The 25,116-nt window shown below is 42.3% G+C and overlaps 1 protein-coding gene across 1 annotated transcript in view; it reads right to left on the minus strand.

Annotated features, from left to right (window-relative positions):
• Window positions 1-24,619, minus strand: part of Gtpbp4 (GTP binding protein 4) — a 41,302-nt gene extending 16,683 nt beyond the window's left edge. The window contains exons 1-9 of the mRNA XM_004662201.2: window positions 24,507-24,619; window positions 19,699-19,869; window positions 17,054-17,157; window positions 16,837-16,973; window positions 14,303-14,403; window positions 7,543-7,635; window positions 5,937-6,128; window positions 5,445-5,510; window positions 833-922 (exon numbers count right to left, since the gene is read on the minus strand). Of these exons, the coding sequence (XP_004662258.2) occupies window positions 833-922; window positions 5,445-5,510; window positions 5,937-6,128; window positions 7,543-7,635; window positions 14,303-14,403; window positions 16,837-16,973; window positions 17,054-17,157; window positions 19,699-19,869; window positions 24,507-24,554 (1,002 nt within the window). The 5' untranslated portion in view covers window positions 24,555-24,619. The remainder of the gene's footprint in view (window positions 1-832; window positions 923-5,444; window positions 5,511-5,936; window positions 6,129-7,542; window positions 7,636-14,302; window positions 14,404-16,836; window positions 16,974-17,053; window positions 17,158-19,698; window positions 19,870-24,506) is intronic.
• Window positions 24,620-25,116: the final 497 nt, after the last annotated feature.

Consider the following 25,116-nt stretch of genomic DNA (forward strand, 5'->3'; position numbering starts at 1 on the left):
GGAAAATTAAACAGGAAACTGCTTTACCCACACTATTGGTTTTTTAGATTACTTTATTTCCTTCTATTCCTAAACAGGTTTTATACATCCCTTTTTTTTTTTTTTTTTTTTTGAGGTAGTGTCTCCCTCTAGTCCAGGCTGACCTGGAATTTGCTATTTAGTCTCAGGGTGGCCTCGAACTCATAGTGCTCCTCCTACCTCTGCCTCCTGAGTGCTGGGATTAAAGGCGTATGCCACCATGCCCAGCATCACATTTAACTATAGTTGCTATAGGACTATTTAAAGATTAAAAGGTCAGCAGCCATTTTAAATTAGTATTTCCAGCTGTGGGAACTGTTAGGTACATCTGTTCCTCTTCCATGGGTTCCACATCTATGAAATCAACCAATTAAAAACCAAAATTAGAAGAAAAACACTGCTAAACTGAGCTCTTATTTTTCTTGTCATTATTTTCTAAACAATGCACGACAGCAGCTATGTGTGTATCATTTTAATATATGAGGTGTTACAAGAACTCAAGATGTGATTTTAAAATATTACATAATTTTATACAAAAGACTTGAACACCTGAAGATTTTGGTATAGAGAATGTTGTCTTGGGGCCAATCCCTGACAGATAGTAGGGGACAATCTTATCACTTCAAAACCCATCATTCATGTGAGTAGGACAAGGATCAATGTTCTGATAGTATTCTAAATCTACCCCATAGTGTATTATTCCTGGCTGGCTATGTGAATATTTTGAGTGCTAATTATTCCTGGAAAGAAAAATATTCTTCCTGTTCCCTAAAATGAAAGAAAAAGAATGGTACTTGAATTAAAAAGTACTGACCTCTGTTTTAACTTTAATAACACCTTCCTCAGTCAGGGTGCTGGTCTCAATTACAGGTAATCCCTCAGCATGCAAGTCTATAAATATTTTCTGGGAATGCAAAAGAAAGTAAATCATATATCACTCATTTCCAGTCCCCTACAGAAGAAACTACTGCTCTGCAAATGGAAGTTACAAACACTATTCAGACAGCTGTAATTTTTCAAAAATATTTTAATCTTATCTTTTAAGAGAGTACCCAAGGAGAGGGAGAAAGGCTATAATCTATTATCTACCTACCTATTAGAGAACAAGGGAGGGAGAGAAAGAATGGGTGGCCAAGGCCTCTAGCAGGCTACATATGTACTCCAGATGCATGTGACACTTTGTGCATCTGCCTTTATGTGGACAGCAGGGCATTGATCCTGGGCCAACAGATTTTGAAAACAAGCTCCTTTAACAGTTGAGCCATCTCCCCAGCCCCAGTTTTGATTATGTTTTAACCCTTGAAAATCAGACATCTGTAAGTTTTTTCTTTTTTAAGAATGTTCTGCAACTTAAAAAAAAAAAGTGAAAAAGAAAGACATAAAAACTGGATCAAATGTACAACAAAGTAAAATCAGAGTTCTATAGAATATTCTTTAGCTAAGATCACGATTCCCCACCCCGCTTTGAGACAGGACCTTGTTATTTAGTTCAAGCTAGTCTGGAACTCATTATGCAGCCTCAAATTCACAATCCTCCTGCCTCAGCCCTCCAAATATAGGGACCACAGTTATGTAATACTATTTATTGCCTGACCAAGGTCAATTTTTAAAGTCTTCAAGGGCCAGAGAGATGGCACATTGGTTAAAGGTACTTGTAAAGTCTGCCAGTCTCAGCTCCATTCTCCAATACCCATGTAAATCCAGATGCACAAAGTAGTGCATGCATCTAGAATTTATTTGCAGAGACAACAGGCCCTGGTACACCTTTTCTCCTTCTCTCTGCCTGGAAATAAATAAAAAATATTTTAAATGTTTTCAATGCTATTTCCTTTTTAAATTTTTGGCATCACACCCTAAGAGAAATCTTTAGAAAACATAAGAAAAGCCAGGCATGGTGGCACATGTCTTTAATCCCAGCACTTGGGAATCCCAGCACCCAGGAGGCTGAGGTAGGAGGATTTCTGTGAGTTCAAGGCCACCCTGAGACTACATAGTGAATTCCAGGTCAGTCTGGGCTATAGCAAGACCCTACTTTGAAAAACCTAAATAAAAAACATTTATGAATCTATATAGTTATGAATCACTAAGACTCTAAAAGGGAATTGGTGTGTGTCCAACCAATCTCATCTTAATATCTAAGTATAAATATCATCCAAATTATAGAGACAGATGATCAATGCATGATACTAAAGCAGCTCACAGACGAGAGATAGTTCAGTAAATAATGCACTTGTCAAGCAAGCATAAATACTTAAGTTCAGATCTCCAGAGCCCATGTGAAGCTAGATGCACTACTGCAAGCATCATAAAACCAGCACACCCAGGTGAGATGGGAGGCAAATTGCCTAGAAGCCTGTGGACCAACTAGCCTGGCAAACCACAGTGAAGAAGAGAAACCTTGCCCCAAACAAGGTGAAACGTAAGGACCAACACCCAAGGTTGTGTTCTTGTGTTCTGACCAGCTACAGCATGTGCCCACTTGAACTCCCACACACCCACATGCACACAAAAATTTAAACTTTTCTTTTTTTTAATTTTTTTATTTATGAGCGACAGACACAGAGAAAGGGAGGGAGAATGGGCGCGCCAGGGCTTCCACCCTCTGCAAACGAACTCCAGACGCGTGCGCCCCCTTTGTGCATCTGGCTGACGTGGGACCTGGGGAACCGAGCCTCAAACCGGGGTCCTTAGGCTTCACAGGCAAGCGCTTAACCGCTAAGCCATCTCTCCAGCCCTAAACTTTTTTTAAAAAAGCTACTCAAGAACAAGATCTACTTCCATTATCAAAGGAACAAAGCAGGGGCTGAAAAGATGGCTCCATGGTTAAGGCACTTGCCTGCAAAGCCTAAGGACTCTGGTTCAATTCCTCAGTACCCACATAAAGCCAGATATACAAAATGGAAGCATGCATCTGGAATTTGTTCATTGCAGTGGTTAGAGGCCCTGGCACGCACATTATCCCTCTTGTATCTGCTTTGTTCTTTCTCTTTCTCAAATAAATCAATAAATATTATTTTTTTTAAAAAAGCACCAAAGCAATGGTATCACATAGTCAAGTCTGCGACCCATGTATCAGCACATGACCCTGGTCAAAACAATTACTGAACCTACCTACCATGTGTCACCATCACCTAAAAATAATGGTGATGGCCAGGCATGATGGCGCACTCCTTTAATCCCAGCCCTCAGAAGACAGAAGTAGGAGGACCACTGTGAATTCAAGGCCACCCTAAGACTACATAGTGAATTCCATGTCAGCCGGAGCTACAGTCAAACCCTACCTGGAAAAAGTAAATAAAAGGTAATGGTCATGCTGGAGGGCTCCTAAGTAAAGAGCAGGCTCTAAAAATATCAGCATTGAAAAAATAGTAGAATCTACTTTCCAATCTCATGAAATGTCAACAACCAAAGATACAGGCACAACCTCCACTGGACAGATAAACCAAGGATCGAAAGTGACTTTACTTCCCTACCACACAGCTGCCAAATAGCCAATTAGCCTGGTATTTGCTTCAATAGACAGACCTAAGTCTCAACAGAATGTAGGGACTTTCCCACCACATAGCTGGTAAGTAACCAATAATGCAGACATCACCTCTACTAGTAAACCAGAGCTAAGAAGGATGACCTCACTTCCCTATCACACAGCTGGGAAGTAGACTCTGGACCTGAGCCTGACTCCCAAAGTATAAATACCTGACCACAGCTGGTCTCTTAACTCACTTTTTTTTTGTGTGTGTGGGGGGGTTTCAAGGTAGGGTCTCACTCTGGTCCACGCTGACCTGAAATTAACTATGTAGTCTCAGGGTGGCCTTGAACTCTCGGCAATCCTCCTACCTCTGCCTCCCGAGTGCTGGGATTAAAGGACTGCACACCACGCCCAACTTAACTCACTTCTTAAGCCTTCTTGCTGTTACTCTCTCTTTTCCACCCTCCAATGCCTTTTATACCAACAAATATGTAAGACATTAAGGATTCTTTCAAAGACAAGTGTATTTTCTGACATCAGTGTTGATATAATTAGAATTTTTTTTTTTTTGAGGTAGGGTCTCACTCTAACCCAGGCTGACCTGAAATTCACTACGTAGTCTCAGGGTGGCCTCGAATTCACGGCAATCCTCCTACCTCTACCTCCCGAGTGCTGGGATTAAAGTTGTGCGCCACCACGCCCAGCTATAATTAAAATTTTTAAAAATATACTATCACACCCTGAGAAAACCAGTATGACTAATGAAGGCAAATTAATCCTCATGAAACATAAAATTCCCAAACAAAACAGACACTAAAGAAGAAACTACATGCTTCTTGTACCTCAGGACCTTCTACTTAACTCAGTCAAATGAAAAAGGCTCCAAAGATACAACCAGACAGCATTCTAATGCAGTGGGTTCTCAGAACTCCATTGTGCATTTGTCACATGGACAACTTGCGGCCACATCTTAGAGCCTGATGTACCCAAGGATTGGCATTTCTGACAAGTTACCTGGCAAAATTGTAGATGCTGCTGGTCTAAAGTCAGTGTGAGTACAGCAGACTAGTGCATGTTTCTCAAAGCACTTATCTTAAAAGCTGCCTCTTAAAAGGATTGCAGGATCAAATTACTCTGAAAAGATCAAGCCTACCAATATTACCCACTTAGTGGAGAATGTTAGCAAACACCTCATGCTTCATTCACAGTTCTGGAAAGCTATCTTATAAGTTATAGACCTACATTTTCCTTAACTTAATCACTCACTTCCAAACTAATTTAACCACAGAACTCTTTATTATTAACAAAACCCTGTAACACCCATCCTAATAAAAACCTTGTTGCTGAGCATGGTGGCGCACACCTTTAATCCAAGCACCCGGCAGGCAGAGGTAGGACTGCCATGATTTCGAGGCCACCCTGAGACTCCATAGTGAATTCCAGGCCAGCCTGGGCTAGAGTGAGACCCTACCTCAAAACAGAAAAACAAAACAAAACAAAAATACCTTATTCTGAAAAATGCGCCCTAGAGATAAAGCACATATCCAAGCACACAGCTTCCTGGAAGAGAAACTTAAGAGCAGCCCTTCCCTATGAAACCATGTTTTCCAAGTTTTTAAATGTATCAGTCCATCAAACACAGATATTTCCAGAGTCAAGAACAGAATAGTAATCAGGAAAACCATGTTTCCGGTTTTTAAAATGTCACCAATCCACTGAGATTAAATCACTTGTAAAGTAAAAACCTGGTTGAGAATGACTAAAATTCCTTCTAATCTTTGCCTTAGAATACAAAATAAGTAAAAAGTATTCAAAACACTAAGGTGGCCAGGCATGGTGGCACATGCCTTTAATCCAGGAGAAGAGGTAGAATTGCCGTGAGTCCCAGGCCGGCCTAGGCTAGAGGGAGACCCTACCTTGAAAAACCAAAAAAATAAAAAATCCTACGGTGATTTACCTGATCATCTTCAGAAAGTTCAGATATTCTCTTCACATCACATTTGTTTGCTACAACTATAAGAGGCTGGCAAGAAAGAAAAATAATCATTACTTTCATATTTCAGAATGCTGCTGCTGTCCCCTCCATGTTTATAGACTTGCTTTCTATAATTTCATTTACCTGAGCTAAGATGAACCATGACTTAAACAGAAAACTCCACAAGTAAATTCACAAAAGTTTAAGTTGTGCATATTCTAAGTATCCATGCCTGTGCTCCATTCTACCTACAACAGGAGCATCCCTTTGTTCAGCTTCTTCACTCGTTGTACACAATCATCCAGGCAGTGACTTAGGAGCCTTATCAATTATCAGATCAGCTGTCATGGTACTGCGCTGCTTGTGTTCAAGTCCTTCAGTCCATCAGGTATCCACAGGTATTTGAGCATGTTATCCAAAATAAAGGAGAACTAGTGTTGCCCTACCAATTAAAATATGAGTTATAACACTTACCTTGTTGATAAAGAGAGGTTTGATATTCTGGAAGAGTTCTAATTGTTCCTTCAACCCATGTCCACATTGCTCAGACAAATCCATCACATACAGAATTGCAGCACGAAGGTGGGCCAGGGCTGTGATGGCCTGCATTTCAATGGTGTTCCGATCTTCCAAAGGATGATCCAAAATTCCTGGAGTATCTACAACCTAAAACCAGGCTTCATTACATTCATTTAAAAACTGTCATTCTCACACATCCTAACCAGAGCTAACAAAACTAGTAAATAAATAGATTTCTGGGCTAGAGAAATGGCTTAGCGATTAAGGCATTTGCCTGCAAAGCCAAAGGATCCCAGTTCAACTCTCCAGAACTCAAGTTAAGTCAGAAGCACAGGGAGGTACATGCATCTGGAGATCATCTGCAGTGGCTAGAGGCCCTGGCATACCAATTTTCTCTCTCTCCCAAATAAATAAATAAAATATATTTATTTTTTTCAGAAACTGGCCATGATATAATTTTTTTAAAAAAGCAGTGAGAGAGAACACTGTCTTTCTACAGTAAAAGAATAAGAACTGGGTGTAGTGGCCCATACCTACAATCCCAGCACTGGAGAAGATAATACACAATTGTCTAGAGTTTATGTCCAGTCTGGGATACATAGTGAGTTCAGGCCAATGGGAATTACTGAGTTCATTAAAGATTCATGACCTTGTGTAAAATAAGCCCTCTTTTCTCACTAACATTATAAAATGTAAAAACTGGAATACCTAGCCAAGTGTGATGACATACTATATTCATCCCAGCCCTTGGGAGGCAGAGGTAGGAGGATCACTTGTGAGTTTAAGGTCAGCATGAGACTGAGACTACAAAGTAAACTCCAGGTCACACTAGCCTACAGCAAGACCCTACCTTGCAAAAAAGCCAAAGCCTGGAATATATGACAGACTCTTAGACATGAGGGATTATGTTCTTCATAATTTATCTATCTTTTATTTTTATTTATTTGAGAGATGGAAATAGGCAAAGAGAGAGACAGACAGAATGGGCATGCCAGGGCTTCTAGACACTGCAAACGAATTCCAGATGCATGCACCACCTTGTACATCTGGCTTATGTGGGTCCTGGGGAATCAAACACAGGTCCTTTGATTTTGCCGGCAAGTGCCTTAACTGCTAAGCCATTTCTCCAGCCTCCTCATCATTTATTAACTTAGATTTGACAATGGATCTAGACTGATGCTTTTAAATAGTAATGTCATTTCTAGTGACAATAGTTTAAAACAATACGAAGGGAATTTCATTTAACTATAGGCATCACTACTACAGAATACAGAAAGCTACAAGGAAGTTGGTTGCTGCTTCTGATTTACACACATCTGAATTGTCCCTACCCATCCTGATAGCTCAGATAAGTTTTCTTTATGGTGATGGAAGTTCTATGCAATATCAGATCAACTATTTCTCCACCTCCTAGAATTCTCCCTAGAGGATGTTGCTCACAGCTGACTGTATAACAAGTGCATTATAGAATGAACATGTGCTATAGATCTTTACAAGTCATCAAATTCCATTAAGGCAAATCCCAAGGTGTTTGTGGCATATTTAAAGATAGAAGTCTCACCTGCCAACGCAGATACTTATAATCCATGTGTCCAACAAACAAAGACTTGGTCGTAAATGCATAGGGCTGAACATCCACATCTGCTCTAGTCACCTTCAAAGAAAAGAATACTTTTACAATCTCAAGAATTCCAGCCGGGTATGGTGGTGCATGCCTTTAATCCCAGCATTCAGGAGGCAGAGAATTCAAGGCCACCCTGAGACTGCATTGTGAATTCTAGGTCAGCCTGTGCTACAGCAAGATCCAACCTTGAAAAACAAGCAAACAAAAAGAATTCCAAAGCACATGGATGCAAGAATGGCATCTGCTCATTAATTATCAAGACTGATTTATGTCCATCCTTGATGCTGAATGCCTATCTATGGTCAGGAGGTCTGTGCACATTCAAGGCCAACGTTGGACAACTTAGGGTTTTCAACTCAGTGGTAGAATGCTTGCCTAGCATGTACAGGGGCCCTGGGCTCAAACCCTAGCACTTAACAAAAAAAGGTCTGGGGAAATGGCTTAGCAGTTAAGGTGTTGCCTGTGAAGCCTGAAGACCCTGGTTCAATTCCCCAGGACCCATACTGGCCAAATGCACAAGGAGGTGCATGTGAAAGGCCCAAGAATTCAGAAGCTCAGAAATACTATCACGCTCCAAGGGGAGCTTAAGCGGGCCACCTGCATACCTCAAACTCCAGGTTTTACTCTCTGTCAGAAGCAAGTAAAGAATCCCTCTTCTCATTGTATCAGAGCCCACTCCTAATATAAAACTAGGTAAAAGGGCATGAGATAGCCCTCAAGGATGGGAAATGAGTAATGAAGTGAACCACTTATTTGGTTTCTGTAAATAGCCTGCACCATAAGCCTTAATAGCCCACACTGTAAGCCTTAGTAGCCTACACTGTAAGCCTTAGTAACTCGCACCATAGGCTGTAGCAGCCTGCCTCAGACCACCAAGGTCATAGGAGGCTGATACCATACTCTGTTACCCCCACCTAAGGAATTGCACAAGTGCTGACCTCCAAGGTCACAGGAGACTGATACCACACTCTGCTACTCCCACCCAAGGACCTGCGCAAACACTGACCACCAAGGTCATAGTCATAAGAGAGTGATTGGTCCATGAGGGGCTTGAGCAAAGTAAACTAATTGGCTTAGAAACTGTGGGGTGGCACAAACTGACTGGCTAACACCCTGCAGGGGCTCCTGATATTAAATAATGATTGGTCTAATACACAGGCTTTGTTAGAAACCCTGTAAAAACTACCCCATTCCTGCATTCGGGGCTCTGCAGTCCTCTACCCCTGTGCGGTGTACGACTGTGGGCCCCAGCGCGCTTGGAATAAAATCCTCTTGCAGTTTGCATCAAGACCGCTTCTCGTGAGTGAGTGATTTGGGGTGTAGCCTTATCCGGGCAGAGCGTGGGGACCCCCTGTGGGGGTTTTTTCCTACACATGCGTCTAGAGTTTGTTTGCAGTGGCTAGAGGCCCTGGCATATCCATTCTCTCCCTCCTTCTCTCTCTCTCAAATAAATATATATTTTTTAAAAAAGACTAATTTTCACTTTGGGGGGGAAAGAAACTTCCACAGATTTCATATGATTAAACTTTGTAGGACAGGTATTATCAACTTTAAAAAAAAATATATTTATTTGCAAGCAGAGAGAACAGAGAAACACAAAGAGAGAATGAGAATGAGTGTGTGTACCAGGGCCTCTAGCTGCTACAAATGTGTTTCTAGCTTTATGTGGGTACTGGGGAATTAAACCCTAGTTGTTAAACTTTGCAGACAAGCCCCTTAACCACTGATCCATCTCTACAGCCCAGTATTAGCAACTTCTGAGAAATGTCTCCTGGCTCCTCATTCTGCCCAGCACCATGAGCCTACCACCCCTCAGTTATGCAGCAGCCTTCATTTTCTCTCACTCCACCTTCATTGACAAGGAAAATGCTCTATATCTGCAGTCCAATAGGACCTGTAGTAATTTGAATGGATGTCCCTCAATAGATTTAGGAGTTTTGTTACAGCTTGTAATTTAGATCTTCAGCAGCCTGGCTGCAAGTGTCACTGTGGAAATATCTTAAGGGTCCAGGCCTAAGGTGTGGGAGTGGATTTAGAATTCCAGTATAAAGACAAACAAAGCGCTGGAGCTTTGTGTGGAGTTCCTGGAGTGTGTTTGTTTATGGTGCTGGTGGTGGCTTTTCTCTCTGCTGGAATCCGTGAAGGGGGACCAACTTCTGCCATTTTGGAACTTCCGTTTTAAAGTTTACTATTACTATTTAAAAGCTTCAGAAAGTCCCTTCTTTTCATAATCTATGTCTGGTTTAGCAGTTCAACTCAAATATGTAAGGCTATTACATAATTGGTACCAGGAGTAGGGTAGAGCTGCTGAGATGGATCTGACCCTGTGAATTTTGGTCTTTTGGAACATTTGTTTTTGAGGAATGCACAAGGACTTTGTATCTGCAACTGGAGATGACTTCTGGAGCAGTAAGCCAAGTATTATGGACTATTCTGATCAGAATTTGAAAATGCTAAATGCAGAGAAAATTGTATTTGGAAACTTGTCTTGTGAATTTTTCTAAGGAATTTTATTGGAACTAGGCTACTGGCATAATGGCTGGCTGCATTCTACTGCCCATGACCAGACAGTCTGATCAAGATTAAATTTGTAATGGACTTATGTGCTTGGCTGAAGATATAAGACTGAGAGATATAAGACTTAAAATTGGAAAAATTAAAACAAGTTTAAAATTTACTGGCACAGAGACTGGTTTTAGGTTCCTGAAGCTGCTATTGTTAACACATTAATAATCTCAAGAAAGATGGGAGACAGAACCTGGGATGAGGCGGGGGTGCAGAGAGGGGATGAGGGTATCTACACGAGACAAAGAGCAGGCGAGAATGGGCTAGAACCTGTGATGGAGACAGGGGAAAGAGAGACTGGAATACACAGATGTTTCAAGGATAAAACATGCACAAAGAAGAGAAAGCTTTCAGGGGGTACAAATGGGGACCACCAGAGAGGAGGCAAAGATAAGAATCAGAGAAGGGCGGGAAAAGACAGGCGTGGAGACAGAAGAGAGACAACAAGATGCAGATGGCAACAAGGACTACGGTGGAGAGCAGGAGAGGGCTGAGACCAAAAAAGTTAGTCGTAGTGTGGTAGGTACATGTGAAGTATAGCCTCAGAGCAACAAGGTCAGGGACTGCAGAGGTGCATGGGTGGACAGAAGAGCCCCTGGGGAGATGGGACCTGAGAGTCAAAGGAGCTCAGAGGATGCCAGGGCAAAGTGGTGGATGGGACTGAGGAGGGATTTTGGGGGGCTGAGTTCTCTCCCTCACTTATTTCAAGGGGTATACAAGGGCACACCAGGACCTCTCTTGCCACTGCAAACAAACTCTGATGCATGAGTAACTTTGTAGGCCTAGCTCCACATGGGTATTGGGGAAACGAATCCAGGCTGCAGGCTTTGCAAGCAAGTGCCTTTAACTGCTGAGCCATTTCCCCAGCCCTCCATAACTCTTGATCTTATAAAACCCAAACTCCACACCTATTAACCAATAACTTTCAGCCGGGCATGGTGGCGCACGCCTTTAATCCCAGCACTCAGTAGGCAGAGGTAGCATGATCACCCTAGGTTCAAGGCCAGCCTGAGACTACAAAGTGAATTTCATGTCAGCTGGGCTAGAGAGAGATGCTACTTCACAAAACAAAAACAAAAAAAAAACAGCCGGTGTGGTGGCACACACCTTTAATCCCAGCACTCAGGAGGATCACAGGGAGTTCGAGGCCACCCTGAGACTGCATAGTGAATTCCAGGTCAGCCTGAGCTAGTGAGACCCCTACCGTGGAAAATTTAAAAACAAAAAAAAAAAAAAAAGATGGCTCAACTGCTTTACATTAAAACAATGGAGAGAATATCTGATGTGATTTCACCCTAGAAGGACTGAATGATAGAAATACACTCTTTTAATAAGAGATTTGGCCAGACGTGGTGGTGTACATCTTTAATCTCAGCATTTGGGTCAGAGAGGTAGGAGGATCAAGGCCCCCTGAGATTACATAGGGAATTTCAGGTCAGCCTGGGCTAGAATGAGACTCTTCCTTGAAAACCAAAGGAAAAAAAAAAAAAATCTAAAAAAAAGGAATCTGCTCTTTCAGGTCACAATTTCATCCCTGAAATCCCTGAATTAAAAACGTGGCTGTGTCTTGCACACCTAGTATTGGTTTTAAAAACATGAAAAACACACACAGTGGTCATAAAGTACACACAGTTCCAGAAGCTGCTGCTAGGACAGGACATATAGACAAGGTGTGATAACCGTTATAATGAGACTGATAAAGCCATTGGAAGATAAGACTGGTTTACATGGAGACCCAAAGATGTTTTAGATATAGCCAGACTGTGAAAGGGCTACCATAGAGCTCTGCTGGCTCAGAATGAAAGTTTTCCCTGGCTATTCAGCATAGTTAGAGGGACAGAATTAAAAATCCAGAGACTGCAGATGTTTGCTTCATGGTTGAGTTTACATTGTTCCAATCTCTCCCTGTTATGCCTTACAGCAGTTAGAGATGTTTATTTATTTATTTTATTTTGGTTTTTCAAGGTAGGGGCTCACTTTAGTTCAGGCTGACCTGGAATTCACTATAGAGCCTCAGGGTGGCCTAGAATTTACAGCACTGAGTGCTGGGATTAAAGATGTATGCCACCATGCCTGGCTCTGTAACTTTATATGTTGAAAATATGTAATTTGTTTTGATTTTACAGGACTCACAGTTCAGAGATGATCTTAAATCTCAAAGGAGACGTGAGACTTTAGAACTGTCTTAAGTTGGCAAAACTGTGAGGACCTTTAAATTTGGAATACAATTAATACAATTTGAATACAATTTACAATATGAGATGGTCACAAATCTATTGGGGGTCAGCGCCGGAATATGGTGGTTTGAATAGATGCCCCTCCCAATGGATTCAGGAGTTTTATTAAAGCTTGTTATATAGATCTTCAGCAGCCTGGCTGGAGGAGGTGTCACTGTGGTGGATCCCAGGGTCCAGCTCTAAGGTATGGGGATGGATTTAGAATTCCAGTCTAAAGACATACAAAGTGCTGGAGCTTTGTCTAGAGTTCCTGAAGTATGTTTGCTTATGGTGCTCGTGGTAGCTTTTCTCTCTGCTGGGATCACCTTCTGCCATTAGGAAACTTCCCCTGGATCTACAAGCTTCACTAAATCTCTCCTTCCCATAAACTGTATCTGGTCTGGATGTTCATCCCGACAACATGAGACTGACTGCTACAGGGCCCATCAACCACTCACTGCTGAGGAGGGGGGAAGGAGAGAGAATGAATGAGAATGAGCACACCAGGACCTCTAGCCACTGCAAACAAACTCCAGACTCATGCATCACCCTGGCTTATGTGGGTACCTGAAAATCCAACCTGGGACCTTAAGCTTTGCACACAAGTGCCTTAACTGCTAAGCCATCTCTCAGACCCCTTGGATGCTGTTTTTACTCCTTTTAGGTTCTTTAGAGTCAAAATGCTTTAATGTACCAATTTACTGAGCTACTCAAATGTTAAAATTGGATCTAAGTCTTGATTGGTGATTCATGCTGACTCAAGAACAAAATTTTTCAATTTGCCAAATTAACTTAAACTGCAATTGAAAAAGTTACCTGTGGCCATTTCAGAGCATGCCAATAAGCATTTAAAACTTCAGTTAGGACCCCTGAGAGCTTTGCTACTACCAGTTGGAAGCTGACTTAAATGCTTTTTTCAAAAAGTATTTTATTTATTTACCTGAGAGAGAGAGAAAGGCAGATAGAGAAAGAGGCCAGTGTCTCTAGCCACTGTAAACAAATTCCAAACTTATGCACCACCTTGAGCATCTGGCTTATGCAGGTACTAAAAAATTGAGCCTGGTCCTAAGGCTTTACAGGCAGGTAGCTTAACCACTAAACCATCTCTCCAGCCCCTTAAATGCTATTTTTACTCCTTTTAGCTTCTTTAAGTTCAAATTGTTTTTAAAGTACCAAATTACTGAGTTACTCAAATGTTAGAATTGGATCTTAAGAATTCTAGTACATACCAGCCCTTGGAAGGCAAGGAATAGTAGGTTCAAGGTCAGCCCAGGATACACAATGAGGCACAGTTTCAAATCAGCAAAAACCACATAAGGCAACAATAATAAAATATAGACTCAGAAAACTCACTACTAAAATGGACATCACAGTTCTTATGAAAGCTAACATAGCCACCAGTATGACTAACACCCAGGCAGCTTCACACTGGGAGGCTCCCTAAGTGTTACCTGACAAAATCATTTTCAGAGTGCACTAACACACACAAGAATGAAAATGAATGAATTGAAAAGCCCTCCATTTTGTTGAAAAATACATTTCAGCTGGGCGTGGTGACACACACCTTTAATCCCAGCACTCGAGAGGCAGAGGCAGGAGGAGCACCATGAATTCAAGGCCACCCTGAGACTATACAGTGAGTTCCAGGTCAGCCTGGGCTACAGCGAGACCCTACCTTAGAACAGAAAATTCAATTTCTCAAATTCCTTAAAAAATTGTAGTAAGAGCTTCTGGTCATAGCTCTATAAATCTAGGTTCAGACAATGAGTTAAACCTTCCCGAGAGGAACTTGGACATACTCAAGTAACAGGGACTTTTTCAACACAAAGTTAATGTTTACCAAAGGACTATGTTGTCAGTCAAAAATATACCAAGTTCACCCCATATCCCACAAATTGATTAAAAGACAGACATACCTTATTGATGAAGCTGGATTTCCCAACATTTGGATACCCACATAAAAGCAGAGTCCTTGTATTTGGATCAATGGTTGGCAAGCGGGATAAATGCTGACGGACTATGAAAAGTGTAAATTGAAAAACAAACTCAAAATTCAAGATTTGCACAAAATTATGTTTTCAGTTAGTTATGCTCCAGGCTCACAGTTATATTAACAATATCCCTAATTCCTTATCCAACTTTTGTTTGAGGAAGGGGGCACATTGGCTATTAAGCTTTGTACATATTACACAGGTAGTCCTCTTTTTATTCAATTTTAAAAGACAGTCTTACTAAGGCTAGCAATCAACTCACTCTGTAGCTCACTGAGACCATGAACTTGAGATCCTCTTGCCTCAGCCTCCTGAGTAGTCTGGCCTATAGGCATACAAAACCAGGTCCAGTTGACTCTTAACTTTTAAAAAATTTATTTATTTACCTGAAAGCAGAGAGAGGTAGAAGAGAGGCACCAGGGCCTCCAGCCACTGTAAACTAACTCCAGATGCATATACCACTTTGTGCATAGACTTTACATGGGTGCTGGGGAATCAAAATTGGGTTGTTAGGCTCTGAAGGCAAGCACCTTAACCATTGAGCCATTTCTCCAGCCTAGCTCTTAATTAAAATGAAAATATAATGGAGAAAACCTAAGTGGGTAAAAAAGAATAAAGGCAAGGACTCAAGTATGCACACATCCACCCAATAGTATTTTCCAACTATGGCCGTACCAAGAGATCATATATTCAAGCCTACGAAACTGCTACTTTATTTCAATGAGTCAAAAGTAGGGCCAAAAACCATATTTATGAGAAAGGGGCCAGATAATTACCATTAAACAAAATTGTTTGGATAACAGTATTATTTTGAAGAAAGTAGGCATGCTGTAGCAGTCTATGTGAACTATTTCCATTTAGTTGCCTCATGTGTAGTACCAACACAACTCCAGTACAGCACCCAGCAGGCTATCATGAGGATCCCACAGATCTGTAGAAAAGCATTTTTAAGAAGCTACTATCATAAGCCTTGAAAAAAATCATTTCAGCCAGGTGTGGTGGCACACACCTTTAATCCCAGCACTTGAGAGGCAGAGTTGGAGGATTGCTGTGAGTTCGAGGCCACCCTGAGACTACATAGTGAATTCCAGGTCAGCATGGGCTAGAGTGAACCATATCTCAAAAATCAAACAAACAAATCATTTCAAGGCAAAGAGAATAAAGCCAAACAAGTCAAAAAGTTTCTTCCTATCTCTGCCTCCTGAGTGCTGGGATTAAAGGCATTCACCACATTCACCACCATGCCCAGCTTTCAAAAAGTATTTTTAGAACTGGAGTATAGAATATAGCTGAGTGGTAGAATATTTGCCTAGCATGCCCAAGACCCTCAGTTCAATCCCCTCCCTTGGGGAGGGGTGTGTATGTTTGTATTATATAAAAATATATGCAGGTATGAAGACAAATAATTTCTTAATGTCTTATTTATTTATTCATTTATTTGAGAGGAGGCACAGAGAATGAGCACAACAGGGCCTCCAGCCACTGCAAACAAATTTCAGACACATGCACCACTTAGGGCACATGGCTTATGTGGGTACTAGGCAATCAAACCTGGGTGCTTACACTTTGCAGACAAATGCCTTAACATTAACTCAGAAACTGTCCTATTAAATAAAAGTATTTCTTTAAAAAAAATTAGGGGGCTGGAGAGAAAGAGGGCTCAGCAGTTAAAGAGCTTGCTTGCAAAGCCTAACAGCCTGGATTCAGTTCTCCAGTACCCTCATAAAGCCAGATGCATAAAGTGGTACATGCGCCTGGAGTTCATTTGCAGTGGCAGGAAGCCTGGGTGCATCTACACCCTCTCTTGCTCTGTCTGCCTCTTTCTCTCTACCTCAAACAAGTTAAAAAAAAATTTTTTTTAATTTAATTAAATAAAAATGCTGAGCTAGAATAATGGCTCAATGGTTAAAAGCACTTGCTTGCAAAGCCTGGCAGCTCAGGTTCAGTTACCCAGTATCCATGTAAAGCCAGATGCACAAAGTGGTGCATACATCTGGATTTCATTTGCACTGGCAGGAGGCCCTGGTACACCTATCATCTCTACCTCTATCAGTAAATAAAGTATCATTTTTAAAATGTCATGGGGGGGTGGAGAATATGGCTTAACGGTTAAGGTACTTGCCTGCAAAGCCTAAGGACCCAGGTTCATCTCCCAGCACCCACGTAAGCCAGATGCATAAGGTGGCACATACATCTGGAGTTTGTTTGCAGTGGCTAAAGGAGGCCCTGGTGTGCCCATTCTCTGTCTCACTCTCAAGACATACATTCTCTGAACAGGAATATTAGATTGTAGGCACTTTTGAGAGATAGAAAAAAGAGAGAATGGGCTACCCTACTAGACTCTGTTATCAGGCTCCAAAAAGAAAAATTGATTCTGTCACCTCTAAAACAAACAACACAAAAATCTCAAGAACAAGACCTAAATATGAAATACATTCCTGCTTATGTGTACCAGGTACCTTGTTCCAAATACTCCAAACTCTGCCTCTGTCTCTTGACGATAGTGCACATCCGTCCAAGGGCAGCACGCTTCAGCTGCTTGCAGCGGTACAGAGAATCGCCATACTTCATAAGCCGCACGTAGTCTTTAGCAACACTTAAAAATATTAACAAGTAAGCTTCCACCCCTGAGTTTGAGCAGAACTTAAGACATTATAAAATAAGAAATTATCTTACTTGTCCACCAAATTTTTGGCAATATTTATTTGTCCTAGAGCCAATTTGTAATGATCCTTGTCATAGAGGATATTCATTAAATCAGCATAAAATGGATGGATATCCTATAACAAACAAACAAACAAAATGCATAGCCATTATTCTGGTCCACCAACAGTTTCTTATGCTAATGTGAATAGCACATGGAGAATACCTCCATGCAGCTTCGTCTGCCCAGTACCCTCTCCCAGCCAATGACCCTGTCAATTTACTCGAAAGAAATATAAACACTGAGCATGGTGGCACACACCTTTAAGCCCATAACTCAGGAGACAGAAGTAGGAAGGTCACTGTGAGTTCAAGGCTAGCCTGGAACTACAGAATGAGTTCAAGGTCACCCTGGGCTACAGTGAGATTCTACCACAGGAAAAAAAAAAGGGGGGGAGCGGGGGGGGGCTGCTGGAGAGATGGCTCAGCAGTTAAAGTGCTTCCCAGAAAAGTCTAAGGACACACATTTCAATACCCCAGTATCCACATAAGCCAGAAGCATAAGGTAGCACATGCATCTGCAGTTCATTTTCAGTGGCTATAGGCCCTGGCATGGCCTTTCTCTCTATCTGCCTACCTCTCTCTCTCTCTCAAATAAATAAAAACAATTAAAAAAAAACACATGAAATACAAGTACCCCCAGGGTGGCAACAGTGGTCACTTCTACTTACCCTAACCGCCATTCTCTAGACAATTCCTACTCCTCTGATTTAACTTCATTTCTTTTATGAGTCACCATACACTTTTATATTTGCTTCACTTTCTCCCCACTGGTTTGTTGGAGGTTGAGTCTCCCTCTAACGCAGGCTGACCTGGAATTCACTATGTAGTCTCAAAGTGGCCTTGAACTCACTGCAATCCTACCTCTTCCTCCGAAGTGCTGGGATTAAAGGTGTGCACCATCACGGCCAGCTTCTTAATTTCTATTTTTTTAATTTAATTTTTAAAAGGCTATAGTCTTATTTCTCCTCTCCCTTTCCCCCAATTTCTATTTTTCAATATAATTTTAAAAATTAATTAATTTTGATTACGTTACATGTGGACAGAATCTAGCTACGCATCAAACTTGAGAGCCCCCCACCTCTATCTCCTGTGCCAACAAGCCCCATAAAGAATAACAACTTTTATTACTACTGTATCCCTAGTACTTGAAACCAAACCTACCTTGTCCTAAGTGTTTAGTGAATGACAACTCTGTCCTCAGACAAATGAAAACTATGCTTATCTGAGAACAATTTCAGAATAGAGGGTAACAGTTACTAAGTAACTGAGTAGTAGTAATAGAATGTTTATACCTCTAAATTCTCCTACCCTAATGTATAAATAACAATGAAAAAAATAGTAACTTAACAAGGAGCCACAAGAACTTGATATAAATTACATTAATATAGATTGCTAAAACCAGATGTTTCCTAGCCTATCAAGTCTGTTTAGAATGATTTCATTCTTAATTTTTTTTTTTTTACACTCAGGTATTCTCTAACACTTGACTTTTCCCAAGAAATCATTCATTTATTTAACATGACTTGAGTAACTGTGTGAAGCCCTGGAGAAGACTCTAGTAGTAATTTTTACTTTGTTATTTTACACACCACTGCAATTTTAAAATGATAAGCCTCAAAAGTATCATGCAAACCAACCCTTTCCCTCTGCCTCACCTAAATTCAGGGACCATTGTGGGGCAATGGCTAATTTAGGCTCTTAGACTGTACTGATTTTCATATTCATCACAACCCCAAATAACCCACAGACACTCATAAGACTGTTTATCAAGCTGACAAGCAGTTTCCACTCTGCATTTTGTTTTTTGTTTTAATATTTTTTGTTTATTTATTTATTTGAGAGTGACAGAGAGAGAAAAATAGGCAGTTAGAAAGAATGGGCATGCCAGGGCCTCCAGCCACTGCAAACAAACTCCAGATGCATGTGCTACCTTATGCAAATGGCTAACGTGGGTCCTGGGGAATCGAGCCTTCAACCCGGATCCTTAGTCCACAGGCAAACGCTTAACCGCTAAACCATCTCTCCAGCCCGTTTTTTGAGGTAGGGTCTGGCTCTAGCCTATAGGCTGATCTGAAATTCACCATGTAGGCTCAGCATAGCCCCAGACTCATGATGATCCTTCTACCTCTGCCTCCCGAGTGTTGGGATTAAAGGTATGAGCCACCATGCCTAGCTCCACTCTATATTTCTGAAGCTAAACAAACAAGTGCTATCAACTACAGCTTTCAGCTTTTGTTCACAGCTCCCCATGCCTGAAGGAGAACATCAGTGTTGAACTGACCACCACCAAAAGGACCACAAACCACGGTAGGTCTTGAGCCATTAACTCTGAGTAAAAGCCTTAACTATAGGGAGGTGATGAAGTCTGGACAATCTAACAGGCCATCCAAGAATCCCGGCTTCCACAGCTTTCATCTAAACTAGGGCTGGCCTTAGCAAGTTCAGAGGCTGCAAGAGAAACTAAGGATTCAAAAACCGTGGATTCTAAACCCAGCTTTGTCACTGAATTAGAGTAACTGAGAAAAACAATTATTTTGTTTCTTTTTCTGCCAATGAGTACACTCAACACTGATTCTTTGAAAGTTTCTATTTACACAACCATATATATAACTTACATCTAATTTCGGAAAATCTGTTAGAATCTGTGAGAGTCTGTCATGGTAATTCTGTTGAGTAAATTTGACTTTTCTCATATAAAAATGTCTAATACGATGAATTTGGTAATGTTTATGAATAACCGTTGGAGTCTTTCGTTGAGTCTTCGATAATGTCAGGTCAATAAAGTCCTGCAATTATAAAAAAAGACACAATTCAAAATTTACTTTCCAGCAGCTTATTTGTTAACTTTAACACTTAAAACACTACCCTCTAATAATACTACATATTTTTATTTTAAACTACAAAATTTGTCAGGTGTGGTGGCGCATGCCTTTAATCCCAGCATTTGGGAGGCAGAGGTAGGAGGATCACCGTGAGTTTGAGACCACCCTGAGAATACAGAGTGAATTCCAGGTCAGCCTGAGCTAAAGTGAGACCCCACCTCGAAAAACCAAAAACTAAAAATAAATATTACACTATAAAATTTAATTTTTCCAACTCAATATTTTACATGCAACTTAGTTGACATTCTAAGTTTCTGGCCATAAGAAATACTAGCCAAATGGCTGCTGAAATGTACTTTTACTCCATTCTTTCTTGGTACCATTTTAGCTTCAAATACCTGCAGATATTTGAAACAAACACGTAAGTCAGGGAAAAAAAAGATACTTTAGACCATTTTTGTCACATCTGTAAGTCCCAGGAGACATTATGGAAGAAGAGGTGGATTAAACATTGAGTGCTGCTCTCACTGCTAGCCTGAAAACCTCCTCCAGGGAGATAGCAGTAACCTATGAGGAGACCCAAAACTCAGAGCAGAAAAGCAAAGGAAGCAGACAGTAACATCAAGGGAGACCTATAATCTGACTTCTAAGGCTCAGGGAACATGGTGGAAGTGGGGGCTGAAAGACGTTAAGAGCCACAGGGCGGAGAGGAGTATCCTAAGGTACTGTGGTCCCCCCCAAATTGACTGGTGTAATCATGATCCCATAGTGAATACCAGTAACTCCACTGAGGGCAGCCCTCAGTGTAATGGGTCAGAGGAAAGGAAACATTAAGAGTATAACCCAGTGGTAATATGACTAATATGTAATATGTTCATACAATAAAGTTCACAATAAATTTTTAACTAATTTTTAAGAAACATTTATTTATTCGAGAGACGGGGGGGAGGGGGAGAGAATGGGTAGGCCAGGGCCTCCAGCCAACGAACTCCAGATCTCCAGATGCATGCACCACCTGTGTATCTGGCTTACATGTGACCTGGGGAATCAAACCAGGGTCCTTTGGCTTTGCAGGCAAATGCCTTAACCACTAAGCCATCTTCTCCAGCCCACAATAAAATTTTTTTTGATTTTTTTTTTTTTTTCAAGGTAAGGTCTCACTCTAGCATAGGCTGACCTGGAATTCACTCTGCAGTCACTGGGTGGCCTAGAACTCACAGGGATCTGATCCTCCTACCTCTGTCTCCCGAGTGCTGGGATTAAAGGCATGTGTCACCACACCTGGTTCACAATAAATTTTTTAAAGCATTAGAAAATAGGAAAAAATACTTCAGAAAAAGACAAAATCCTTCCATTTCAATAGGTATAGCTTTGAATTTAAGAAGATGCAAAAAAGGAGTAAAACTAAAACCCATTGTTTAAAATATCCTATGAATATGGAAGGCAATAATCTGAGGGTTTTAAAGATTTGTCCATTCATTCTCCAATGAATAATGTCCCTCTTTGTGGTTTTTTTAAGTTTTTATTTATTTATGAGAGAGAGAAAGAATATGGATGTGCCAGGGCTTCTAGCCACTGCAAACAAACTCCAGATGCATGCGACACCATGTGGGTACTGGGGAATTGAACCTTGGTCCTTAGACTTCACAGGCAAGCACCTTAACCGCTAAGCCATCTCTCCAGCTCCCTTCTTTGTCTTTAATAGCAACTCTATCCTCATGCTATCTTGATCACTTGCACTCTTAAACATATCTATAAACTCAACAGTAGTGATCATTTCCTATAAAGAATGAGAGCATACTCAAGTGCTAAAGAAAAATAATGAACAAAAAAATTATTCTTCAAGAAACTCAGGATCCAGTAACAGAAAAGTAGGTAAACACAATACAGGGTACAAACAGCCATACTTCTGTCCCTATAAACGATATCTTTACTCTCCTAAAGAATCCTCACATCTTGCCGGGTGTGGTGGCACAAACCTTTAATCCCAGCACTCAGAAAGGTAGGAGGATTGCTCCTTGAGGCCACCCTGAGTTCACTATATACTTGTATAGAATCTACATATATCTGGAATATACTTTAATCTCTAGATTACTTATAACATCTAATACAACATAAATATTATGTAAATGGTTGTAACACTGTTTAGGGAATTTAAAGTCTGCACATGTTCAGTACAGACACATTTTTCAAAAACTTGTTTTTGATACCTAGTTGGTTCAATTTACAGTTGGATACAGATAAATACATTGCACATTCCTCCATCATTAACAATCTGTGTATTTCTACTATGGTTACAAGCGCTTGTACTTACCACCCTAGAAATGACTTCTAAAGACCCAGGTACTTTATCTTACGCATTTTTTTTTTTTAATTTGAGAGCAACAGACACAGAGAGAAAGACAGATAGAGGGAGAGAGAGAATGGGCGCGCCAGGGCTTCCAGCCACTGCAAACGGACTCCAGACACGTGCACCCCCTTGTGCATCTGGCTAACGTGGGACCTGGGGAACCGAGCCTCGAACCGGGGTCCTTAGGCTTCACAGGCAAGCGCTTAACCGCTAAGCCATCTCTCCAGCCCATCTTACGCATTTTTATACATGTCAGTGACTCAACAGCATCTATGACAAACTGTCCAATACTTTTGTGAAGTGAATTTTTACCTTCAACTACCAAAGGATTTCCACAACTATCTTTAAGTCAACTAATTACATGAACAGTATTCATATGATCCCCAAGATCTCTATTTCAGATAAAATAAAAAATGTGAGCAAGAGCTGGCTGGAGAGAGGGCTCAGAGGTTAAGGCACTTGCCTGCAAAGCCTAATGACCTGGGTTCAATTCCCCAGTACCTACATAAAGCCAAATGTGCCAGGTAGTACATGTATCTGGAGTTCGTTTTTAGTGGCTAAAGGCCTTGATGTACCCACTTTTTCCTTGCAAATAAATAAATACAATTTTTTTAGTTGATACTAAAAATGTGTGCAAATTACTTGAACACACTTGGGAGAGGATTAAGATATATCATGAGGACCAAAACCATATTATTCGAAATATGATTTCTTCATAAACCCTAGAAATATGGTGAGATGTACCAGAATGATTATCAAGACGTGGAAGAAGTGAGAAGTGGCAGACAAGTGAGGAAACAATTCTGAGTGTCACAGACAGAAAATACTACTTTACAAAACTTTTCAAGGTAATTTCATTCCATCCTTAGTACTTCAAGAAAGTAAGACTGTGGCCAGGCATGGTGGCACATGCCTTTAATCCCAGCACTTCGGAGGCAGAGGTAGGAGGATCACCGTGAGTTCGAGGCCACCCTGAGACTATATGGTGAATTTCAGGTCAGCCTGGGCTAAAGTGAGACCCTACCTCGGAAAAAAAAAAAAGAAAGAAAAGAAAAGAAGACTGTGGCTGAGCGCCGTGGCGCACAGCTTTCATATTAGCATTTGGGAGGCAGAGGTAGGAGGATTGCCCTGAATTCAAGATTCAAGGCCACCGTGAGACTACATAGTAAATTGTAAATTCCAGGTCAGCCTGGGCTAGAGCGAGACCCTACCTCGGAAAGCCCCCCCCCAAAAAAAGGACAGTGAAGGTTCTCCACGTAAAGATATAACAGTCCTGGGCTGGAGAGATGGCTTAGCGGTTAAGCACTTGCCTGTGAAGCCTAAGGACCCCGGTTCGAGGCTCGGTTCCCCAGGTCCCACGTTAGCCAGATGCACAAGGGGGCGCACGCGTCTGGAGTTCGTTTGCAGAGGCTGGAAGCCCTGGCGCGCCCATTCTCTCTCTCCCTCTATCTGTCTTTCTCCCTGTGTCTGTCGCTCTCAAATAAATAAAAAATGAACAAAATTTTATATATATATAAACAGTCCTGCCCTGGGCGGCAGTGGTGGCTCAGTAGTTAAGGCACTTGCTAGCAAAAGCGAAGGATGCAGGGTTCCCCAGGACACACGTAAAGTCAGAGGTACATGGCGGCGCATGCATCTGGAGTCCATCAGCAGTGGCTAGAGGATCTGGCTTCTCTCTCACACAAATGGAAAAATAAAAATATTTTTTTAAAAATAGCAGTCCGAAAACTTGACACTTTCTAAGCCAATACTTTTCGGACCGTACTTTGCTGCACAAAGTAACACCATACAAATTTAGCTTGGCTTTGTTTTTTTGGTACGCTTGAAAACCGCATTTTCCAAAACCAACGACAAATGACAACTACTCTCCAATTAAGTAGTAGTGCCGCGTGACTGCAGTGAGCTAGGTCCCCGAGCCGGGCGCCTGACGTAGGAGGGGTCTCGACTCACCACCGACGCCCCGCGGGGCGTCCTCCCTCCCAGCGCGGGGTCACCACCTCCGCCCGCCTCCGCGGCCCGACAGGAGTCACGGGCTCCGGGGGGCTCGGGGACCCTGGACCGGTGGGCGCTGGCCTCGCTTCGGAGGCTGGGCTCGGTTCCTGGACCCGGATCCCGACAGGACAAACTCAGCAACGCAGCGCGGGACGGGCGGACCCACGGCGTCTCCCACCCCGACTACAGGGCCCGGATGCCCCTGGTGACCGGGCACGGACAAGGGCGGGAGGCGGGGACACCCGCAGGCACCTCGTACCTTGGCCGAGGGCACCACCGTAATCTTCTTGAAATTGTAGTGCGCCATGCCGGCGGTGGGATGCCCGAAGAAACGTGGAGCGACAGACCGGACTTCCGCTGCCGAGAGCAGGCGGGACTTCCGCCGCCGGACGCGAGCAGGCGCGTCACTTCCGCAATGTCCGCCGGGCGTGGGCTGCCGGGCTCCAGGGCGCCCACGAGGCCCGCCGCGGGAGATGACGGCCTCAGGTGCTCTTAGGCAGAAGACCTCCGGATTTGGGGATCACGGAGGTCTGATCCTTCTCGAGTGAAGGAGGGACTCCAGACGAGCCACCTGGATGTCGCCGGACACGCACCGCGCGGCTAGCTCCGGGGGCCACCCCTTCAGCGAGAGGGCGCAGAGGAAGCTGCGGCGCCGGGCTGACGTGACTGGACGTCAGCTCGCAGCCAGGACTGCCGCCTGGGTCTGGGGAAAACAACGAAACGAGCTCGTCCTCGTCCCGTGGAGGAAAATGCGTCGTCTCCGGACGGGTCCCAATTTCCTCTGGACTCTGCAGCCAGATGGCGATCTGCAGGTGCGCAGCCTGCCCTGGCACGGGCCCCCTGAAGTTCTGCCCTGAACAGCTGCCCTG

This window comes from Jaculus jaculus, chromosome 6, assembly GCF_020740685.1.
Source record: "Jaculus jaculus isolate mJacJac1 chromosome 6, mJacJac1.mat.Y.cur, whole genome shotgun sequence".
NCBI classification, from domain to species: Eukaryota; Metazoa; Chordata; class Mammalia; order Rodentia; family Dipodidae; genus Jaculus; species Jaculus jaculus.